We start from the raw sequence: 24443 nt of genomic DNA, 5'->3' as shown, positions 1-24443 counted from the left end.
TATTATATTTTATGCCATTGTTCAAAATGGAGAAACATAGAAGATCTTAGAGTTATCCATAACTCCAAAAGTGTGCTAGAGCTTTGGATACTCCATTGATGTAAGATATATAAATGCAAACCAACACCTCCTTTCATAATTTCTTGAAATACACATGTATATTTTAATACTTATATAACAACCCTTGGTCTTGTACTGCCGATTCTAGTAGTTTAATTTGTGAAAAATGAGCTTTTTTTCAATATATATATAATACCATTATTTTTATTTTTTACGGTATGAGGTATTAGCCTATCTTTTAGTATATATATATCATCATAAATTTTACACATTTTAAATACTTGAAGTTTCTTATAGTGATCATCATATGTATGCAATTTATTAATTTTAATTTATTGTGGTTATTAAAAAATATGATTATATAAAAACTAAGTTGTAAGAAAAGAATATTATTTGAAAATCTCAACAAGTATCTTTTTAAGACTAACTAGTCAATACGCGTGAATATGTTTGATACCTAATGATTAATTCCTGATACATACCGAACGGGTATCCGACTAGACATGAAACATGATTTTACTAACATGGTATGAGACTCGGACTTCCAATAACCTATTATCATCCCTATAGCTATAAAAATGAAAACAAAAATGTGTTCAAATTAAAAAGTATACTACTTATTGTATTATATTCTTAGAAATATAGTAGATCACTTTCAAAGTCCCCATGGTACTATAATTATTGAGTGAGAAGCACAAGATGCCATGAAGTCATGACCTTGCTTACCTTGAACCATTCACCCATTCTTCCATATTATTACCCTCTTCAACTCTTTCATGAAGTTCATGAGCTTACCATCAACATTCATCGATTTCGACTAAGTTTTCGACGTTAATGGCCGATTTGCATCCCCTAATCTTCATCATCCTCTACCTTGGTTGTTTCATCACCTTCTACACCACCCAAAGGCGTCCAAAACCGTCCCGAAAACACCATAACTCCATCACTTCCACTTGGTCATTCATCAAACGGATCTTCTCATCAAAACCCGACCCGGATCATTCCAACATATTCCAACAAATACCATCTACATCATCTTCCACACGTTCAACTTCCATCATCACACCCGAAACCCGTATGTCAACCCGACCCGGATCACTTAGAGGATCCGATTACTTTCCTCTACGTAATGAAACCGAAATCCACCCGTGCCCGATTTGTGGTGAGATTTTTCAGAAACCCGGGTCACTTGAACAACATCAATCTATCAAACATGCTATTTGTGAGATGTTGGATGATGATCCTGGTACAAACGTCGTCCGGATGATATTTATCTCGGGTTGGCCCGGTGAAAACCCGACAATCCACCGGGTCATGAAGATCAACAACAGTCCCAAGATACTAACCCGGTTTGAAGAATATAGGGAAAGTGTGAAGTCGAAGGCAACACAACACCACGCATCAGAACGGTACGAGAAAATATATTAGTTAAGGATTATAATTATATATTTTCTTCTAAGGGAGTGTTTGGCCTAGTTATTTTAATAAAGCTTATAGTTTTTTTAGTTTTTTTTTTTTTTACAAAATAAGCTTAACTTAGTGTTTGGCGTAGCTTTTTACAAAATAACCATAACTAATGTATTCCGTTTAATATTTAGGGGATGTTTGAGATTCCTTATTTCATCTTCTTATAACTTATAAGGAGAAGTCATAAGTTATAAAAGTGTAATTTATCAACATTTCATCTCACATAATAAGAAAACCCAAACACTTTTTTTTAACTTATCATAAGTCATAAGTTATAAGGAGGTAAAAATTAGGAATCACAAACACGCCCTTACTAGACAGAGGGATAACACATCGCATTACAACGTTGTTGTCAAATAATATTTATATTAGTTAAATTTATTAATATATCTTTTCAAAAAAATTTATGTGCCGCAACTTATATATTCTCTCTAGCTTACAGAGGGATAAGATCACATCACCACGGTATCAAAAAGTTTTATTAGCTAAGGTTTATTATTATATAGTTTACAATTTTCCTTTTACCATAATAACTAACATATCCTTGTGATAAAATAACATAACACATCACAAAAGTACCGGAGTTATTATTATATATGTCTTTAACTTTTTCATATAGTTACCACCCAAACTGATATATTCTCTCTAATAGACGGAGGGATGAAAGATGTGTCGCTGACGGCAACGAGTTGTTACGGTTTTACTGCACAACTTTCCTATGTGACCTAGGGCAAAACGGTAATTCCACCCTATGCACCCAACAATATTGTAGTGTGTGCAACATAATCGGGTCCGGGTTTTCACCCAAAATGGATGGTGTATCCACTTTACCAAATAGCTGGAAAGGACACGTGTCAATCCCTGATGACATCGAGGAAGAATTCGGGTTCATGTGTGTGAAACGGGCAATGCTAGTGTGTCGTGTCATAGCTGGTCGGGTCGGGTGTGATCAGGAAATTAATGACAAAAATGATTCAGGCTATGATTCTTTAGTCGGGAAGGAACATGGTGCGGTGCAGAGAAGGTTAGACGACGAAGACGAGCTGATCGTGTTTAATCCGAGGGCTGTGCTGCCTTGTTTTGTGATTGTGTACACGGTATGAGTATGGTGCGATGCATGCTATAGAAGCAGTGGTATGGGCATTAATGAGTTTGTACTTAGTGCTGTTTTTTTGTTTATGTGATGGGGTCTTGGTAATAAGAAATAAACAAATTAGACCCCACTTTTTTAAATGTGTTGATCCCATATATGTATTGTTTGTCGTGTTCTTTTTATACAGATATTAAAAATAAAATATGCATTTACATTTACAATTTCTAAAATGCTTATTCTTAGCTGCTTGGTGTAAATGAAATAAATTACAAAAGGACTTCACCTTAAAGGTCATGTACTCATATGTAATAAATACTTAATAATACATATGGTTGAAATGTATTGATTATATATAAGAAAACTACAATAGGAACCTAATATACTTATTAGGCACAGAGGGGTGACAAACCGTGATTTGTAAGTAACGAGGTGACAAATGTTTTTATATTTTACATTTAAAAACATATGTTATGATAGGGTGAAGTGTGAAATATGGAATGTCATGAGATGAAGTGATTTGATTGGCTACACTCGACAAGAAAATCATAGTAAGAGGGGAATGTATGCCACAAGACGCCCAAGGTGCTTATGACATTGACATGATCTTATGTATAAAAAGTTACGTTTCAAAGGAGACCATGGGTGTTAAAGATTTAAATAATTTCATTTGCCATGAATCACTTAAGAGCAATGCTTGTCGAACACAAGGTGAAATGATTAATAAGTAGTATAATAGAATCTTCTAAATCAATTCCAAAGCTTTTTAATCAAAAGGTGCAAGATATAAATCATCCAAGTAGGATAATTGACATGCCCTACCATTCATTATCTTTGGCCCTGGATGCAATATGATTGAAGGTTTATGTCAAGTTGGATGGATATCTACTATATTTTTGTTTGAGCATTCGAAACCTTCCCCTATATAATGTGAGTATAATTTAGGGTGTAGGTGTGACTGGTTGTAAATAAAGAAGATATAGACAAAATGTTATTGCTCACCTGTATGTTTAAAAAGTTTATATTCTACCCTACTAATTTTTTAATTTTTAATATTTTTTGACTGAACAATATTCAAAAAAACCTTCTTATATGAATATTCATTATATGTACTATATATTATGATAATTAATCGAACGTTTTGGTGAAATAACCAATATTACCTGAATTTAATGTAAAGATAACACAACTACTCGTTTAATGTATTCATCACATTCACTTTTTTAGTATGGGTGATATATATCTTATTAATATTTTTCCATATATTCAAAAATGGTGATATAAATTTAATAAATGCCTAACACATAAACATGTTACACCCCTATAATAAGAGCAAACGAAGTTTTTACTTAGTATGAGTATAAATAATACAACAGTTATACCCAGTAAATTCTATAAATAGCTAAAACCATTAGTTAGGTCCGAGAAGAACGGGATGTAGACAAACTTTACCTATCTTTGGGGGTATAGAGGTCGTTTCCAACATGACCTAGGCTTTAAGGCATATGAGCGCGAATAATAATTATAATAAATATTTTTTTGTAAAGATTAGCTAAAATAATTAGAACATACTAGGCATACACAAGACTTTTGATAAATTTTCTGAAAAAAATAAACATCTCAAAATTCAGTCTACTCTCCCACAATAACAGCAACTCAGCAAGTTGGAAAAAAATAGTAGCTTAGGATACATGAAACATAGAAAAAAAAAAGAACCCTCAGCCTTAACATCACTAAGTTCAAACGTTACAAAAATTGTCAATAGTTGTAACCATCTCTACCATTGGCGGATCTAAGTTTTATTCAATAGTCGATGGGGATAGAACCTATCAAATCCTCGTACTAGTCACGAAGATCAACATCTTCCAAGTAGTTCTCATCATGTTCTACTAGGGTTTGTGACACATTATCATCTTCAAGGTAGTTATTCAAGTATGCATTCCAGTTCTCATCATAAGGAGTTGAAGTAAGTGAAGAAAACCCTAAGGATTGATCGATAGTAGCAGATTTCAGTTCGGAAGCATGACCAATGGACTCATTAGAGTTGGTGGTTTGGAACAAGGATTGCATAAAATCCAACTCATCATCATTGGACTGAGTGATCTCTATAGAGTTTGTTAACTCTGGGACTATAGTGGTGGAACTGCCTGTGGTTGTGGTGGCACTAGCGGTGGCGATGGTGGTGGTTGAGGAGGTGGCAAGACTTTGATCACTAGTCTTGCTTATGATGTAGTCTTGTAAAAGAGTGAATTTAGATTTATTATCTTTTGTGTCACTTTTCTTGTTCTTTCTACTAGAATTCTGCTTTCTTTTTGTTGCATTCCATTTGTTCTTTATTAAATTTTCGGTTCTTCCAGGGATTAGTTTCGCGAATTCTGCCCATTTATTGCCGACTTTCTGATGTGCTTCAATCAGCATTTTCACTTCTTCTTCACTCCATGTATCTTTCTGTTAACAAGCAATTGAGAGTTCCTTTTTAGACACTTTTTGTAACAGATTATAATCATTTGGTGAAAAGCAAAAGTATTCAAAAGTCACATGAAACTTGCTACATTTAAGAATATTTTGTTCAACATTTCTATCACGTTTTATATATTCATCATTGGATCATAAATGGATCCAAAACATGTAAACTGAACTAAAAAAATCAAAGATAATCAAGATAGAGATCGAGTTTATGAAAATCGTTATTCAAATCGAAATTTTTTGGCTAACAATAGATTGAGATAAACAAGAAAAAAAAACACAGTTGTTTTTATTGTAATTTGTATAATTGAACAAAAATTATTTAGCAAAATGGACACACACTATCTAAGTTGTTGGATCTCAAATGCATCAAAATTAGTAGAAGAAAGATTATTATTTGCAGGATGAATATTATTACAGAACTTTAAATTATTTATGAACTTGAAGGAACTCTTAATGACTAATGTTTTTTATAATTTTTTTTGTATGTTCATATTATTTGAAGGTGGTTTTATCACTTTTTATCTCTATATTTAAGATTACAATTACGAAAATTAGTTCTTACACATATCTCCTTTTTTATGCGCATATGTAAATTTGTTATAACATAAAATTTACACATATGTAAACCTGTGATTTATGTATGTAATAAAAAATTTATATATAAAACATAGTAAAACTAGTCTCAAAAAAATGTTAAAATGTGAAAAAAAAAAAACTAAAAAAATGTTTGGTTGTCATGAGTTTCTAGAAGCTCTTAACTTTTTTAGAGTTCTGAAATGATACTGACCCATTATTTGCATCTTTAATTAGAAAATAAAATGTTGATCTTTGTAGTTTAAATCTACTAAACCAAAGCAGATTACAAATGAAATAAAGAACCGAAACTAATGTAAGAAGCAAAACCTTGATATCAGGGCGCAAATGGTTGCGCCACCTCTCACGACACTGCTTCCCCGCTCTTCCAGCCATCTTCTCTGCTATCAAAGCCCATTTCTGCTCTCCATGTTCATTCACCAACGTAATTAGTTTGCTGAAACACACAACATTAATTGATCATGATGTATGAATTTTTAAAAATGTATAGAAAGTAATTAATAAAAATATATGAATTGTTAAAGAAAATGTGACAACTTTTACCTATCTTCTTCACCTGTCCGTTGTCCCTTGATCAAAACCTTAGAGGTCACACCACCTTTTGAAGTCTTCTCGATCAAAAACCGGTTAGATCCTCGATTTAGACCCTCAATGTTGTTAGTAAACACATGATTACTATTAACATCAAATTCATAGCTTTTGATAGGTGGCAAATATGGTGCTAAACAACTTCTGCTTTCATTGTTGATCATGTTACTCCAAAAAGAATAATCAGAAACCGTGTTTGACGACACAAACGTTTGATTAATATCATGGTTTTGAGTTTGGTCATGATCAACTCTTGTTCTACCACATAAGAATCTATCAATGGCTGTTATTGGTGGCGGTGCGGGTTTGAACAAAGAAGAATTGTTATGATAATAATAATTATTATTCATATAATTAGCAAACCCGCCGCCGCCATTGTGGCCACCACCGTGGCCACCACCTTCCATGATTTAGTTAAGGCCAATAGGCGTTACTATAAAGGTGTATTTATGCTTGTGGATTATTAGTTAAAATGTGCATAACATTGGGTTGATTGTGTACATGTAATGAGAGCCGTTAGATCAAGTAGTTAATCTAATGGCTGGGAATCTTTTTTGACTGTGACCTTTAGACATTCTTTCTTACACAAAAGATTACGTGGCAAGATATGATTGGATGTTTGATACTTAAATGTTTTCTTCTTATTAATAAGTGTATTTATTGAGGGACGGCATTTGGGAGAATAGAGGTCATAGCCTTGATTGTAATTCCATAAATTGAGAATTCTTTTAGTAGTAATTATTATTTTGCTAATTATAAATAGTTGATTAAAGTATGTTATGATACAATAAATAGAAAAATAAAGAAAATTATGTGCTATACATTTATAGTCACATGATAAAATAATTGTATCCATAACCGTCGACATGAGTCACATTTTTATATCATACGAGAATCTACTATTGCATCATCTTTCATTTGTGTAGTTAAATTTGCATTGAAAAAATATCATTAATTCTTCTATGTTTGTATTTGTTAGGGTATGCTACATTTTTCGTTCAATACATTGTTATAACTATGTTTGTATAAAAACGTGACAAATCAACACAAAACAAAGTAGGGAGTTCACATTAATTTTGTGCGTATATATGAAAATTAAACTGTATAACATCTTTTTCAATCATGAGATAGCTTTGTTAAAAGGTTTAATTAATTTAGTTTAAACATGTTGTTAGTTAATACACAAACACCAATGTGGAGCTAGCCCACTTGTCTCTTTAAGAAGACCTCCGAGATCAAACATGGACAATGAAGTATAACTATTTATGTAAACGTGATAGGAGTAGCATTTGTCGTCAGAAAAAAACTAATACAACATTGCCATGTATCTACATTATTTTGTGCATCCCTCTCTATTCCATCTAATTTATGTTTAATGTCCGCTCGCATTAAGTTTAAGTATTTGTATGATGTGTGACCATGTTGTCACGTAATGCTTGATTATATGGGTAATTAATATGAATTTTAGTGGGCATATGATATCAAAAAAATGACTCGTTTCATTATTTTCTTATATTTTTATGCAACTAGCTCTTACGATTCGATTATGCTATCATTTTGGTTATGTTTATTTTACTTTTATAAATTGTTGATAATATATAAGTGCATATGGTTTTCATTCTATTCAAATGTTTTCACATTGGCTTTATACAACTTGCAAACTGAAGATAATGAACCTAAAATCAAGTTAATGAAAACCGAATAAACGAATTGACAAACATTTCCATGTTTCTTTGGATAATTAAAATTTTTGAAAAACTCAAACATCATCTTCCATAACACCTTATTTTGTAAACTAAGTATCTATATCTATATATTATTAAAGAAATTCATTTTGTATCATTTTTATTGGTTAATTTTACTATATTCCAAAAATAAAAAACTCTCATAAAATTTGTTACTAATAAGGGCGTGTTCGTTTCACGAACTTTTTTTAAAGGATTTGGAATTGGAATTGAATGGAATGTTTGAGAATCCCTATCATGTGCTTGGTTGGTTAGTATGTATTGGAATTGGAATTGGAATCTGAATCTTCTTCATTCTCGGTTTTTTTTTTTGAAGAACGAGGGAAACGACGGAAACGTTTTAGGTTTTTCACATTTTTCGTTTTTGATTTATATTTTAAGTTATGATTTTTTTATTAATTTTTTTGGAGTGTTTTTACTTTCCATAACAATCCTTATAAAATAGGTGAAATTTTAAAATCCCATGAATTGTGAGATTTGATGGAATTTAGTTTCCATTCATATGCTTTCATTTAATGAAACGAACATATCAATTCATGGGATTTAAAATCCCATTTCTTAGAATTCCTTGCAAATTCTTGAAACGAACAGGACCTAAAATAATTCAAAATTAAAATCATAACAATCATTTAATCTATATAATAAATATCATTAAAGACATTCTTTTTGGCTCATTCTTATTGGTTGATCTTACTATATTCCAACAGTAATAAGCCCTCATAGAATTTGTTAGTAATAAAATAATTCAAAATTAAAATCATAATAATCATTTAATTGGATGCGTTTTCTCCTAGACAACCAATTATAGACCCATACGTTTCATAACCCTAATTTTCATTCCCTTCTCTCCAACTCACTGTTTGCGAATCACCATTTTTTGACAGATGGTGTTATTTGCTAAAATGAATTATTAATTTTGTGATTATTAAAATGCATTTTTATACGTGAGTTAAGGACAAACATAACATTTATTTAAAATAATTTGACACAAATACAAAATTTACAAATTGTTCAAATATATAAGCACATATATATACAATTGACGCATTCAGATAAAAAAATTCTGTTTAAGTTTTAAAGATGACAGTTTCCTGTTGTAGTTTGGTTTTGCAATGATCATCAACAAAAGTATAGGACAGTCTTTAGCAAGGGCTGGCATGCTTAAAAGACCCGTTTTAGGCATGATCAACTTTATGTAGATTTATCAAGAGTGAAGAATAGAGACGAACAAAACATAAATACTTATTTTAGATAAGCAAGAGAAAGTTGCTATAACAAACCATAATATGAATAAAATAATCAAAGAAAGAAATGAAGAAATGAGAAAGAAAAGAGAAGAAGTAAAAGGAAGAATGGAAAATATAAAGGAAAATTCCATCCCACATTGGTGGAGGAAAGAAAATGGAAGGCTTTCACCATGGTATAAATAGGATTTCTAACTCTTGTCCCACATCGCTAGATTACAAAACTTGTAAGCTCTTTATAAGAAAGAGAGTTCACATGATAATATTCTTATGTGCCAAATCACACCCAGTAGTCCTAGCGGAGGGTACGAAGCACCCGACGCGCACGGGCACGGGCGAAGTGCATTGGGTGCAATGTGGCGCTTTGATGGCGCACTTTACACTTCGCACGCTTAAGGGCCGCCTTAGTGTTGTTGCACCATCGTGATACGCGAAGGAGTATGCTTAAGCTTTTTCGCGATACGCAAAGATGTGACGTGAAAGCTACGCAACATTGACACGTGTCGAGCCACGTGGCATAGCTAGGGCTGACTCGGAAACCCTACTGCAGCTTCGCGATACGCAAAGATGCTCAATTTTAAGTATAAATAGGGAGGAATTCTGGACTTCACAAATCGTTCAGTTTCATTTTCTCTCTCAAAAATTTCCTTATATAAGGCTAGTATTATACCAAGTAATTGTAACGGTACCTCTCCGATCGAAAGGAACTTTTATAACACGAATCTAAAAGCTCTACCTAACCAAGGTATGACATTGTGCCATCGTGTAAAGTTTCATGTCTCGTGATTATCGTTATGATTATGGGTTTATACTAATAGAGATATACTACATTGTGCTTAATCTAGGTGCTTAACATCAGAAGGTTTGTTAAATATAAAATTGCAAGGTGAGACATTCGAGCTTTTGCACAACTCACGTTTCCGTGAGACAGCTGATTTTCCAATGCTGTCATGATGCTTTTCCAAAACCATCAAACTCATGACGGATAGTTTAAATATTTTCAAATGATTTAACCTACATTACAGTGATTATGTCTCTGTAGACTTAAGGGATGGTTACTACTGGTATTGTGGGGTTTTGTATACAAGGCTTGCCTACTGGGCTATTACACGTTACTTATTGGACAAGTGTTAGCCAATAAGTAATATGACCACAGTCACAGATACGGTCGAGTGACAAGTACCTTTCGGTAATTTGTAAGGAGGCAGATGTAAAAACATCTTAATGCTGTAACTGTAAAATGTGTCATTTATAAATGAATGTACTCACCAGTATTTCCTGCTGAGCAAATATTTTTAACATGTTACAGGTGACCTGTTAGAGACAAAGGAATGATGCCTACGGGCTTCCAGTTTAAATAAGTGGCTTGTCACCAGAATAAAGAAACGTGTTTTGTAAATTAGGGTTTATCCTTATAAAACTTATGTTTGTATAAAAAATGGGTTTTTATCCCAGTTTATGAAATAAGAATTTTGGTGTTTTTATAACTCTGATTAATTTCCCTAACTACGGTTTTAATGAAATATTCCGCTACAAATTATTTTAATAAACATCGATACCACCACTCAACGTTCACGGCTCCCCTCCCGAGGTATAGGGGTCGGGGCTGTGACAGTTGCAAACAAAGAAAAAAAATATTGTTTATAAGTAAAAATTTGTAGCTTTTGAAGTTTATATTTTAAAGTTTAAAATTTTGTTTGTAAACATTCTACCACATAATGTCATTTTTTGTAAGTCCATGTCTTTCAATATTATATTTTCGTTTGTATAACTTACAATTATAAATTATATTGTTGTCTCAAAATACATATTAAAAAATTGTAGTCGTTTGAAATTATATAAGCGTTTACTTGAACGATTTTTTATATTTCTGTCCGTATAGATTATTCACAAAACTTAAATCCAAACAACCCTTGACTTTTGAGTTTAATTTACATTAATTACGAGGTTGCTGGTTTACATAAGTTATATGTGACCACACACTAAAGGCCATTTGGCCCGGTACCCAACGAATCAAACGACATTTTAGAGGTAGAGGGTTCGAGTCTTGTGAGGGCAGTGATATAGTGTTAGTAGTATAATATATTCTCATTTAAAAAATAAATATATGCAACCGTACGTGGCATTTACTTAAATTACTATTATTTTATTAGTATTATAATTGCTGAAAACAGAAAAATTTAATCAGAGCTACATTAATCAACGGAATCCAGACTCCAGAGAGGGGTGCTATGATAGTCGATAGAAGAAGATTCGTTACCAAACAAAAGGTTTAGAGGACCACTGAATAGTGTAGTTGTATACAAAACATGTGAGATGTGGCACTATAACATCAACAAACATACTGCTCAATAAGTTTGTTTCTTTATAAACTATCGTACACAAATACATCTCCTGTTTATTACGATAAGTATGTAGTAAGTAAAAGTAAATGTTATGTATCTTTTGTCGGGTTTATTTTGAATCTTACTATACTATTAAAACAAAACTATGTTGACACATGTCACAATTCTAGCCTGTTTATATATAATGTTACATACACTTTTACCAATTTTAACAATTATTTAATTAAGTAATTTAATTAGAAATAAAATTAAATATGTTTTAATATATTTCTTTGTCCGTCATTTCATCCATAATTAGCCAACTAATAGCATGGATGTAACCTCTATTTTCAATTACTTATAATTTACTAAATTATGTTACTAAATAGCCAAGATAGAAAATCAAAAGCCATTTCACATATAAAACAATCGGCATTGATAAGTTATTCTTCCATTTTCAAGCTTTCTTCACCAAATACTATCAAATATAATGACTTTCATATATTTTTGTAAAATACAATTTCATATATTACTCGGCCAATAACTTCCATCATACTATATTAGTATGATTTTACTATATTTTGTAACTTAATGTTTTTCAATATTATATTTTAATAGCTCATACAAATTTTTACCTCTAACGATTATGTGATATTCTAATCTTATATACCTAATAATAAATTTACTAGCAAATGCATTAATGACTTTCTATTCATCCAATTTATTCTAATTACAAAAAAAACATATTTACGTAAAACCATCTTTACACATAAATTCATAATTTTATATTTATTCAAATAAGCAATCATATATATTTTACCTTTACCTGATGAATTTATTAATTTCCATTCGTATGATACACGGGCTACTAACCTAGTCATAATAATAAGTTAGTAACACTTAGACTAAACACTATGGGGCGTGGTGGGCTTCAAACACCGCCGGGGGACGTCGTTAGGCGGGGCGCGGAGGGGGGAGCGGTGGAGGGGACAATGGGCGCAGTGGGCTCTCTCTCTCTCCTCTCTCACATACACACACACATATATATATATGGGGGGCGCTCAAGGGGCATTAACCATAGCGGGGCGGACTTCAAAGCCCCGTTTTCTACGAGGCGATGACGTAGCGTTGACGTGGCACGGTGGAGGAGCTTCGATGCCCCCCACAATAACAGATAGCCTTAAAAGAAGTATTATCTTATTGATAGAATTACAACTTGTGGCATTTATACATAGTCAATTTATGGAGCAGAGCATATAAAAAATTCACTTTAACTTTTTTGCAAATTTTCTTGCTTTTATTACTTTGCAAATGACGGTTAAAATTTCAGTTAAGTATAATTATTACCTCAATTTATTTTATAAAATCCAAAGATAAAATAAGCATTCTTGTATATATAGTGTCCAACTGTTCACCCCAAACATACTCTTGTTAAGCTTTAAAATTTTATATAATCAACTTTTGTAGGTATTTACAAAACATTTCTTGTATCATGAAAAGAAAAGGGGTAACAGGCAAAAAAATAATTTCAATTTCCATATACACTAAAATAAAAAACGCACCTTAATTTGATAATATTCAATTTTCATTTATTGCGTATGCATCCGGCTTATTATCCAAAGAAACAGATGAACGTTTTATAAACTCTAAACAATCTGCAATGGCTTCGGAGTAAAAAGAATTTGTTCTTGTGAACGACTTTAGCCTACAAACATTAAACCGGGCAGCATTCGTTTTAGATACCGTGTCTCCGCAGCTACTACCGTCACTTGATTTGCTGGAAGTCGCTGAATTTGTCATCCTCAAACCATGCAAACGTGACTTCCAAGTTTTTATAACTATCTTGAAGAAACTGATGATCTTTGTACGTAGTCGTTGAACGCAAATTCTTTTGGAATTCAATCGAAATCCTTTGGTTCCATAACGTCTCCGGCGAATCGTTGTGTAACTCAGACGACCCATTTGGTTTTCTCAGAGTGGAGGTAGAACAAATAGTCGTATATAGGCATATATATATGTCAATTAACAAAGAATAGTATTAGTTGACGTTTTGGGGAAGTTGGTGAAATATCAACAATAATTTAGCTGTGCTTTTATGGGTTGGTGCGGATTTTCCTTATCTTTTGAATGTAGCCATTAATTTATTCGTCTATTTTGTATGACTTTAATTGCTTACTAGATTAGAACTCGTTTATTTTGTATGATTAAGTCTACCTTTAAATTCTGACATCAATATCATAAACAAATTTGATGTTAAGCTAAATCATGAATATAATAAAAATTTAAAACAATGAATTATTTTTTATTAACTGTATTAAGGAGAAATTATAGAAGTTAAATAAGTTAAAGGTAGTTTAATTTAATTTTGATTTATTTTATGTTATTTATGGAAAAAATTATTTAATTTAATTTTAAATTATTTTATTAAAAAGAAATTATAAGAATGAATGATATTTATGAGAAAAAGTACTGTTTTAATATAGTTATAGATATAAACATTCACAAACAACATATTAATTAATATAGCAAATAGAAATACAAAAGTTTTGGTGTCGCAAATGTCTTATTGGACTATTTGACGGCATCAAATTGGACCGTACTTTTTGTTTTTTGCTTTTTTTTCATGTTTTTAGTTTAGTTACCGTACAGAATGTAACAGAAATCAACCTAACGTCAATTTTTTGTTTTTATTTTAGTTCTGCTATCATAACGAACGTGACGAAAACGGACCGAGTTTACGTAGACTCACCGCCTCAAGGCCCGGGACCGACAACGCCTGAGTTTTACCAACTGACGACACCCCATTGGTCTACCTCAATTTTTATATTATTCGTTATGTTTAGTTCCCATACCGTAACAAATAAATCCGCGTAGAGTCGTAGACTCACTACCTTAACGCAAGGGACCAACAATTCCTGGGTTTTCCCAATGTCCGAGATTTACCGAACCACGTCACCCCATTGATCCACCTTAAATTTTATATTTTGTTTTTGTTCATCCTTTTGATTTAGTTCCAGTATCTTAGTGAATGCAAGTTTTTTTTTAATTTGATAATTAAAAAGACTCATCTCGCAATGCCCGTGGCCAACTACGCTCGGGTTTTATCAACACCCGGGTTTTCGCGTCCTTTTTGTTTTAGTTGCGCCACCGTAACAAATGTAATCGAAATTGACTGAATTCCCGTCCACTCGCCGCCACAATACACAGGACCGACAGCATTTGGGTTTTACCAAACGAATAAACGTCGTTTCAAATATTTTATGTTTTACATGTTAACTTGACAAATTTGTCTTTTGGGTTTGGATTTTACCAACGTTGTTTATACGGTACCATAACGAATGTATCCGAAACCATACGGATTCCCATCAACTCACCGCCGCAATGCACAGGACCTACAATACTCAAGTTCTACCAACGCCCAGTTTTATACTGACCCAACAAATGTCGTGTTTACATGTTAGTCTTTTTATATGTTAATTTGACGATTTTATTTTTTAGGTTTTAATACTTGGGTTTCACCATCGTTGCTTATATCGTATCGAATGTAATCAATATTGATCGAATTCGTGTCGACTCGCCGTCATAACGCTTGGTTTTACCCGTTAGGGTTTCAACACTAAGGTTTTTTCAATCGAATCTTTTGGGTTTAAATATGGTATCAACTGAACACACATTAGTGCACCGCTGCAATGTGATTGGTATATAAGCAAACTTGACTTGCCTGGCGTAACGCGCCGGATAAAATAATAGTATATTTTATTGGTTCACCTTCATATGTTTATGTTTGTTTACTCTTTTCACGAACAAATACAAACAAAGAAATGTATTTCTTTAAGTCGTGTTGTTTATTAACAGATGGAAAGGTCCGCTTGTAGTCGTTAAATTCATTTGCATTCCTTGTAATAGTGATATTTTGTAGCTAAAAAAAAAGAAAATCTCATAGAATAGTGATCAACTTACAAAAGTGTTCCAATTAGGTCGCTGATGCATATTGTCCCCAAATTGGGTCGCTAAATCTTCAAATCAAGTCTCGCCGATTTTTTTGTGCGTCAAGAAAGAAATAGAGGATAAGATGTGGGGGTCGGAATTTGCAATATATGTAGTTAAATTAAAAAAAATAAAAAAAAAACGTTCATTATATTAAAATTTAAAAATAAACAATAAAATTCACGTTGCTACTCAACGTTAACTTAAAAAAAAAAGATAGAAAGATTTCCTGTGTGAAACAAAAAAGAAAAAAGTTAAAAAAATATGTTAAAACCTTTAATTTAATCAAACATGAAAATTAAGTGACTTATTTGGAACAATTTTTAAATTTAAGTGACCTAATTGAAACACTTTTGATAATTGGTTACTATTCTATGAAGCTGCCCCAAAATTGTAATGTTTATTTGATTATATATTTGTATCGTGTAATAGATATGGAATATAAAGTTTTGTTTTTCCTCTAATAATTTGTAGTATTCAATACTTATAAGGGGTTTGGGATTCTTTATTTTACCTCTTTATAACTTATTAATAAGTTACAAAAGTGTAACTTATTAAATTTTTTCTCTCACAAGATAAGCAATCTCAAACGTCTTATTACTTTTCAAAAAGTTAATAAGTCATCATCATCATCATCATCATCATCATCATCATCGTACTCAGTATATCCCACCAGTAGCAAAGCTATAGTAGGGTCTGAGGAGGGTAAGATGTAGACAGCCTTACCTCTACCCCATAATAAGTTATAATTTGATGAAAATAAACAAATCCCAAACACTCCCTTAATTGAAAATATAAATACACCGTCAGCATTCCGGTGTGAATTTTAAAAATACTTAACAAAACTCAATTCTCTTTTTATTAAAAATGTACACCAAAATTTTCTTAATCTTTCACAGATCAGAAATCACTAAACCCAGAGCAACATATAACATTCGCAAAGCAATATATATTTAGGCTGTGTGTTGCGAATGAACACCCAGGGTCGCAACCACACCCACGTAAGGGCCACATCAGCGAAACCACCGACCTCCCTTTAACGCCTCAGCCCCTTCTGGCGTTATTGGGGCCCATTCTTCTTGGCGCCCCTTCACACCTCACCGGCATGGTTTAACACCCCGAAAACGTCCCTTAACTTGCAAAATTGTTGCCATGTCTTCATCTCCTTAACCCGGGTGAGTTTAACGCTTACAACTTTTAACCACAAAACCAATGCTCTTGACTTAACCATTCCATCTCTGCAAAAGAAAAACTCTACTAAACCAAAAACAAATGCCGTTGTAAACTTATTATCTTTTCCTGCTTTTCTATATCTATTTTCATAACCATAGCCGTGGTGGTTAAGCCTCATCGGAGTTGACATTTTCTGGCGACTCGAGCGGGAAACAAGTGTCTCGGGCACCGTTGCTCCATAGAAATTGTGCATAAGCTGCACTATAAAAAGGGTTATTAGGATCAATAGAAATGGCTTCCAAAAGGGTCTCTTCAGCAGCCCATAAGTCATTCTTAGCATGCCATAAAAAACATCCGTATTTACTTAATGCTTCTGCGTCTTTAGGCTCTATTTTTGAAGCCTTTTTGAAGTATTCTTCTGCCCTGTTTTTATCCCACAAAACAAAAGAAAATTATTAAAGTGCCTTAAGTGCGCTTCAAATATGTAAAAGTGTTTTAAGACAGATATCACTAGGCATGTTTGATTTTTTATATGGAACGATGAAAAATTATTAATCAGTCTACATAACATCCATGCCAACATAAAAGAAGGTGCAGTCTCCATATGCGTAACACTAGTAGCCATTCTAAATAGAAAAACTTTAAACAAAGTTAAATAAATTTTACGATTGCATACATTTTAAAAAAGTTTAGTTCTTTTAATACCAAAACTGGGTTGGAATTTTTTCCCCAAAATGAAAAGGTATTAACCCTATAAACAAATATATAAGATGCAAAACTCTAAAAATTAATAGCAAATAATATATTATTAAGTTAATAAAGGTATTATAAACTTTAGGGGGGTTGGACTGTTGGGGATTCGGGGTGTTTTTGGCTTCGGCAATCAGGGAACTAGGTTTGGTCGGTGCCATCATTTTGGCTTCGTGAACCGATTATGTGTGTGTGATGGAAGCAATGATTGGTTGGTTTTGTTGAAAAACCCTGATTCGGGTGTGCTAGTGAATCGTTTTCAATCGGTTAAGTTGGGTGGACGCTATTTGATTTAGGGATGGCAAAAATCCCCGAATCCGACGGGGTAACCCGAAAACCGGCTTATTTCGGGTCGGGTCGGGTTTTGTTTTTTCGGTTTCGGGTCGGGTTTCGGAGATTGTTTCGGGTTCGGGTTCGGGTTTGGGTTCAGGTACCCCCGCCCCGACCCGCCCCGATATAATATATATAAATATAAATATAAATAATATATATATATATATATATTAAAAACCTACATCCAGTTTCAATTTCATATATGCATATTGCCCCGCCACCCCCGATTGTGTGATTCACACTTCTCTCCGGCCGACGCGGCCGTGAATCCAGCTCTCCGGCAATCCAGCTCTCCGGCCCACTTCTCTCCGGCCGACGCGGCCGTGAATCCAGCTCTCCGGCAATCCAGCTCTCCGGCCGACTTCTCTCCGGCCGACGCGGCCGTGAATCCAGCTCTGATCTGTTCTTCGGACGGAGGTAGATCTGATTTTCACACTTTGATTTTGTAATTGCAATTGTTAGATCTGATTTTGTTTATAGCCCACCCCAACTTGTTAGATCTGATTTGACACCAGGAACTTTAGTCTGCATATAACGATAATGTCATGTATGGTCTGTTAGATCTGATTTATGCATCAACTTGTTAGATCTGATCTGATTTTCACACTTTGATTTTGTAAGAACTTCCTTGGGGTTAAATTCACTAATTCAGTATATCGTTTAACCGAGGCTATGAGTGGTAAGAACTTCCTTGGGGTTAAATTCACTAATTCAGTAACTTCCTCACAATCACCCTGTGCTTCAGAACAGAAGCAAGGATTACTTGTATAGATACAGATCCTTGCAACGGATGATCATGAAAGAGTTTTGATATATTATTTCGGTAGTGTGAATGTGTACTGGTCATGAAACGGATGGTCATGAAAGAGTTTTGATATATTATTTCGGTAGTGTGAATGTGTACTGGCTTGCTTTTAAGAGTTTTGATATATTTTTTTACAAAGTGTTTAAACAGGAGTTGGGCTATGAAAATTCGTTTGTAGTGGGTTGATGTAATTGATATTACACAATGATTTAATTGGTTTATTTCAAACTTCTTCTTTGTAGGTTTTTACAACTATATGGCATCACAAGGTGATAAATTTGCTTCAGACACTTGTACTCATACTCCCGTTGCTTCAAACACTCCTACTTATTCTACTCCTCAAGGAAGCAGTGAAGGGGTACATGATTCTAATGAACCACCACCAACTAACTTTACTACCCACGATGAGTCTAACCTTGATGATACTTTTGAAGATGGTCAAAATGTCAGTGGTAAAAGGAAAAGATCTGCCGTGTGGAACCATTTTAAATTAATGAAAGTGAACGGTGAAGATAAGGCGGAATGTAACTATTGTAAGAAAAAGCTAGGAGGTTCAAGCAAAAACGACACATCGCGAGATCATTTTGAACGTTGTCCAAGACGAACTGTTAAAGATATACGACAAAGCATCTTGATTATGGAGCAAAAGAAAGTTGATGGTAGTTCATCATATCTCTCCAACTACACGTTTAATCCAGACAACTCAAGGAGAGATCTCGCGGAGATGATTATTGTGCACGAGTATCCTCTTACAATGGTGGACCATCATGGTTTTAGAAAGCTTGTTCAAGGTCTTCAACCTTTGTTTAAGGTTCCGAGTCGAAATACCATCAAGAGCGACATTTTAAAAATTTATGAATATGAAAGGGTGAAAACTAAGAAACTATTAGGGAGGATCACAAGTAGAGTGGCAATAACTACTGATATGTGGACAGCTAACCATCAAAGAAAAGGGTTTATGGCCGTCACTGCACACTTTATAGATGACTCTTGGAACTTGCAAAGCCGAATCATGAGGTAAAGCATATATATTGTACAAGTCTAATATAAAGTTAGTTTAAAACTTTAAATGTATTTTACACTTATATTGATGCATAAATTTTATATAGGTTTGTTTATGTGCCTGCACCACATACAGCTGATGTTCTTGCAGATACGCTATATGATTGTCTATGTGATTGGAATATTGATAGAAAAGTGTCTACTCTTACCGTTGATAATTGTACCACAAATGATGCAATTATCAACAAGTTACTACAGAAGCTTCCATTGAGATCACTCATGAGGAAAGGAGAGTTGTTTCATATGCGTTGTTGCGCGCACATTCTCAATTTGATTGTTCAAGATGGTTTGTCTGTTATTGAGGATGGGATTGAAAGAATTAGAGATAGTGTTTTATTTTGGTCTGCATCAGGAAAAAGAGAGCAAAAATTTGAGGAAGCAGCCAATCAACTTGAAATGGAATACACAAAGAAACTGATCGTTGATTGCAAGACTCGCTGGAACTCTACTTATTTGATGCTTAGTGTTGCTATACCTTATAGACATGTTTTCACGCGATTAAAGCAAAGAGAGTCCAGGTATACTAGTTTGCCTACGGACCTTGACTGAGACTTAGCAACTGAGATATGTAACAAGCTACAACTATTCTATCGGGTAACTCTTTTGTTTTCTGGTAACAAGTATCCTACTGCTAATGTCTTTTTCCCTTTGATATGTGAGATTCGTTTTTCTATGCGGGAGTGGACTAAGTCTTATATTGTTGACATTAGTCTAATGGCGTATAAAATGATTATCAAGTTTGATAAATATTGGTCTGTAATTCATGGGATTATGGGGATGGCTGCGGTTTTAGATCCACGTTACAAGCTAAAATACGTAGAGTTGCTTATGCCTGCCTTATACGGTGAAGAAATGGCAAAGGAAGAGTTTAAATCTCTTGAGGATTTTGTCCAAGCTTTTTTTAAAGAATATGAATCTACCAACTCACGTGGTAAAAACTACTATGAAGGTATAATCATATTAATATTTAATGAGTATAAATATAAATTGCTAATATTTGATTTATCTTGATTCACATTAATTTATAGGTGGTGGTTCTAGTTCATCTTTATTCAGTTCGGGGTTGTCAGAGTGTTCTTCTGGTGGATTCCAAAAATTCCTATCTGACATTAAATCGAAAGCTAAGGTGAATGATGACTTGAATGATATGGCGGAGTTAGATAACTACTTGAAAGAAAATCTTTTGCCTGATGAAGTAGAACTGGATTTGTTGCTTTGGTGGAAGACAAATGGAGGTAAGTATCCGACACTTCAAAGGATGGCAAAAGATGTATTGGCAATTCCAGTTTCCACCGTTGCCTCTGAATCTGCGTTCAGTACAAGTGGAAGATTAATAAGTCCTCACCGAAGTCGACTTCACCCAAAAACTTTGGAGGCTTTAATGTGTGCTCAAAGTTGGTTGTTGAATGAGATTCGAGGTAATGCTATATTGAATATTACATTATTACTCATGTTATTTATCTTCATAATCATGAATATATGTTTATGTTATTACTATTAAATATAGAAACTTGTTCGGAAGAGACCGAGGCATATTGCCGCACCATTGAATATGAAATGGATGTGGAAGAGGTAATAATATTTATAAAATTTACTATTTTTGTAACATAGCTTTTATTCTTTTAACTTGGTTGATTTATTGATAAATATTCTTAATGTAGGTAGGTACTAAAGAAAGTGGCACGACGACTTTGGATGATTTGGTATTTAGATTTGGTCGGGAGTTTGTAGTTTGTGTATTTGGCATGATTTTTCGGCCATGTAGACTTGGTTTTATTTCCTTTGTAACACATTGTTTCAGCTTTCATGTGTGTGATGCAGAAGTTTATTTCGATAAATGTTCAGTTATGTGATGAACCAATTTCGGGTCGGGTCGGATCGGTTTCGGGTTTTCGGGTTCGGGGACGGGGCGGGTCGGGGGGGTACAAAAAACCAAACGGGGAATCCCCGAATTAAACCCGACGGGTAATGGGGCGGGTACGGGGATGGTTTTTGGTTTCGGGTTCGGGTTCGGGTTAAGCCAAACCCGCCCCAAACCCGCCCCGTTGCCATTCCTAATTTGATTGGTTGTCTAGTTTGGCTTATCTGGTAAGTTGGGATAGCCGTTAATGCCCTAACACTACCTAGTTTACTCGAATCCAAATAACCAATGATACAAACTCACCTCATTTACCTGATTTCACCAAAACGCCAAAAGTAAATAATAAGGGTGGTATTCCAAACTACCCGATTCACCTTTTCACACGAAGTTTTTAGATTCTTTGGCAAACATTCAGGGTACTTTTATCCGATTTCTCTTCCTAAATTCACTACCCTATCCGTCATGGATAGAGTTCCGAAATTACCCAAACAACCCGATTCACTTTCCCAAAGTCTCCTTCACCCTAATATTTAAAATAGTCATATTAAACTACAAAATACTCTTTAAAGTTCAAACTTGAAACATAAACTTACCTTTTATGATCATGTGAAAACATGTAGAGAAACTGAGCGTAATTAGCCAGCAAAAGTGAGTTCTCAGGCTCTTTCAATAACCCCATTTGATAAACAAACTCCGTCTTCAAATACTCTCCGGTGTCCGCTTCTTCCTCCACTTTCACCGTCACCGGCGACACAAATCTCCGCATCGTTTCACCGTCAAGCCCACCATCTCCGCTCACTCCCCTCATCTCCTCAGCCTCCGCCACCACCGACTCCCACAACCCCAATTCCTCCACCTCCAACACCTCACCAGAAACTGACCCATCTCCGGCACCGGTTGGATTTACCGCCGGCGACGAATCTCCGTCAGGAACAATCGTCCGATGCTCATTTCTCTGGTCAAACTTCCCATCACCAGCAGTGCCGGAGACTCGCCGGTATTTCCCGCCGCCACCGTTAATTCCGTCTGAATTTAAAAAATCAAACTTTGTCTTCGTGTGATCAACGACGGCGGTGACTGATTCTACCGTCGCTGGCAATGGCTGCGGTGCGGCGGTGTGAACTGACATTGAATAAACACTGTAATTAGCTAACAGTATCATAACACACACCATTAAATTCGGAGTATGCGAAAACCCTTGCTGAAACAGCCACACAAAAGGGGCATTCATCTCTTTCTGAACCCGAATTAATATCCCTTGTAAATCCTCTAAAAACAACACTTCTCGCATTTGCAGAGTGTAACTCTGAAGCTCGCGGATAATAAACACCATTGAAGAAAACGCTTTCTTCATCGAGCAATAAGCAAATTCACCCGCTTCAATCAACCCGTCCTCCAGCTGCTTCTTCTTCTGAATTATTCGCAACGACAACGGTAAACTCACAATACTCGCCTTCCGTTCAATATTCGCCGGAATCATATCCCCCGTCCATTTCGCCACATCGCCGGCGAATTCGTCCAATTTCTACTCCTCTGTTTCCGACGAATCGGAGACGTCATCTTCCGGTAACCGGAATTTGAGAGCTAATTCATGAATCTCATCGTCATCGGAGTATTGCGAATTGAAAGTTGCACTAAAGATTCTTTTGATACGATTTTGACCTAATTTATGATTTTGACCTAAAATTAGGGTTCCATAGGAGCAAGATCGATTGAGAGTGTTACCGAAGAGGGATGAGTAACGGCAGGATAACGAGACGTCGGTGAAACTACGTCGTATAGACGATGAGGGTGATGATGACGAAGAGTGTGGAATTGAAGGCTGTGACCAATTCAAACACGCTGCTGTCGTCACCTTCACGCCCATTAGAACGACGATGATGACGGATGGATCCAAATCTGCAACAATATTCAAGTGAAATCGCAGACGAAGGAAGGAAATTATTATTCACGTAGAAACACAGTTTTAGGCACTAAAATCGGATCAATTAATAGAAACTGTAATGCAATTTGGAGATTGACTGACCTTGAAATGATGGCGGTTTCCCGGCGACGGTACCGGAGGTGAACTTGAAATGAGGAAGACGTGTGAGGTCACAAGATATATACGGGAAGTCAATTTCTAATTATCAATCTGCACAAAATATATACGGAAGTCATCTTGTTCCACGTCACTTATTAACTTTCTGTTTTTGTTCAATGAAACGTGAAACTTCATCTACACCTACTTGTTTTTCATTTATTGTTTCAAATATCTGTAATATATATAAACGAAACCTATAAAATATTACGTGTTGTGATATCGTCGCTCATCTCTTTTGTGGAAGCCACCAGATTGCTTGATTTTTAATTTGAGGTCTCTTATTGATTGAACTCAAATTCATGGGTATGTGTCTTACCAAAACCAGATAGCTTTTAAATGAGTTATAACATCTCATTATATTAAAAATTAATCTCATAAAATATTTGATATAAAAATCTTATAAAATAAGGATATACTAAAAATTAATATCCTATTTTATTTAAAAAAAATATTATTTATTATTAAGAAACAATTTTATAATAAAGAAAATAAACAGGTAATGGGTATCACCAAACCCAGATAGCTTTTAAACCGGATTATAACATATCATTTATTTGTGAAACAATTTTATCATCAAAACTCAAGTATATTAATTATTAACTTTCTTGCAATAAATAAAATTAAAATCCAAATATATATATATATAAATATTAAAAACGAATAATGTAAAACAACCCCCGTAATACGAGGGATAAAATCTAGTATATATATATAATAATAAAGTCATAAACGAGGTGAGTTAATTTTCAACGATGGGGGAGAGTCATTGAAATTCATCATTTTTCTTTTATCAAATCTAAGCTTTTAT

The 24443-nt window shown here is 34.2% G+C and overlaps 3 protein-coding genes across 3 annotated transcripts; 1 reads left to right on the top strand and 2 right to left on the bottom strand.

Moving 5' to 3' along the window:
* Positions 1 to 728: 728 nt before the first annotated feature.
* Positions 729 to 2789, top strand: LOC143535662 (uncharacterized). Its single transcript, XM_077029863.1, has 2 exons — positions 729 to 1469; positions 2180 to 2789. The coding sequence occupies exons 1-2, from the start codon at positions 895 to 897 to the stop codon at positions 2628 to 2630; spliced, it is 1026 nt and encodes a 341-aa protein (XP_076885978.1). The 5' UTR covers positions 729 to 894; the 3' UTR covers positions 2631 to 2789.
* A 1670-nt stretch (positions 2790 to 4459) lies between these two features.
* On the bottom strand, positions 4460 to 6675 carry LOC143535636 (transcription factor MYB118-like). Its single transcript, XM_077029843.1, has 3 exons — positions 6224 to 6675; positions 5990 to 6116; positions 4460 to 5065 (listed from the first exon to the last, which is right to left on the bottom strand). The coding sequence occupies exons 1-3, from the start codon at positions 6673 to 6675 to the stop codon at positions 4460 to 4462; spliced, it is 1185 nt and encodes a 394-aa protein (XP_076885958.1).
* A 10069-nt stretch (positions 6676 to 16744) lies between these two features.
* Positions 16745 to 23153, bottom strand: LOC143535661 (uncharacterized). Its single transcript, XM_077029862.1, has 2 exons — positions 22146 to 23153; positions 16745 to 17164 (listed from the first exon to the last, which is right to left on the bottom strand). Exons 1-2 carry the CDS (start codon positions 23030 to 23032, stop codon positions 16909 to 16911), a joined length of 1143 nt encoding a protein of 380 aa, XP_076885977.1. The 5' UTR covers positions 23033 to 23153; the 3' UTR covers positions 16745 to 16908.
* Between the last annotated feature and the right edge of the window lie 1290 nt (positions 23154 to 24443).

The sequence above is a fragment of the Bidens hawaiensis genome, unplaced genomic scaffold, assembly GCF_021521415.1.
Source record: "Bidens hawaiensis isolate Kalapana, Puna unplaced genomic scaffold, B.hawaiensis_p1.1 tig00010570_1, whole genome shotgun sequence".
Classification (NCBI taxonomy): domain Eukaryota; kingdom Viridiplantae; phylum Streptophyta; class Magnoliopsida; order Asterales; family Asteraceae; genus Bidens; species Bidens hawaiensis.
Note: the sequence above shows the minus strand (reverse complement) of the source record. Positions and strands in the feature narration are given on the sequence as shown.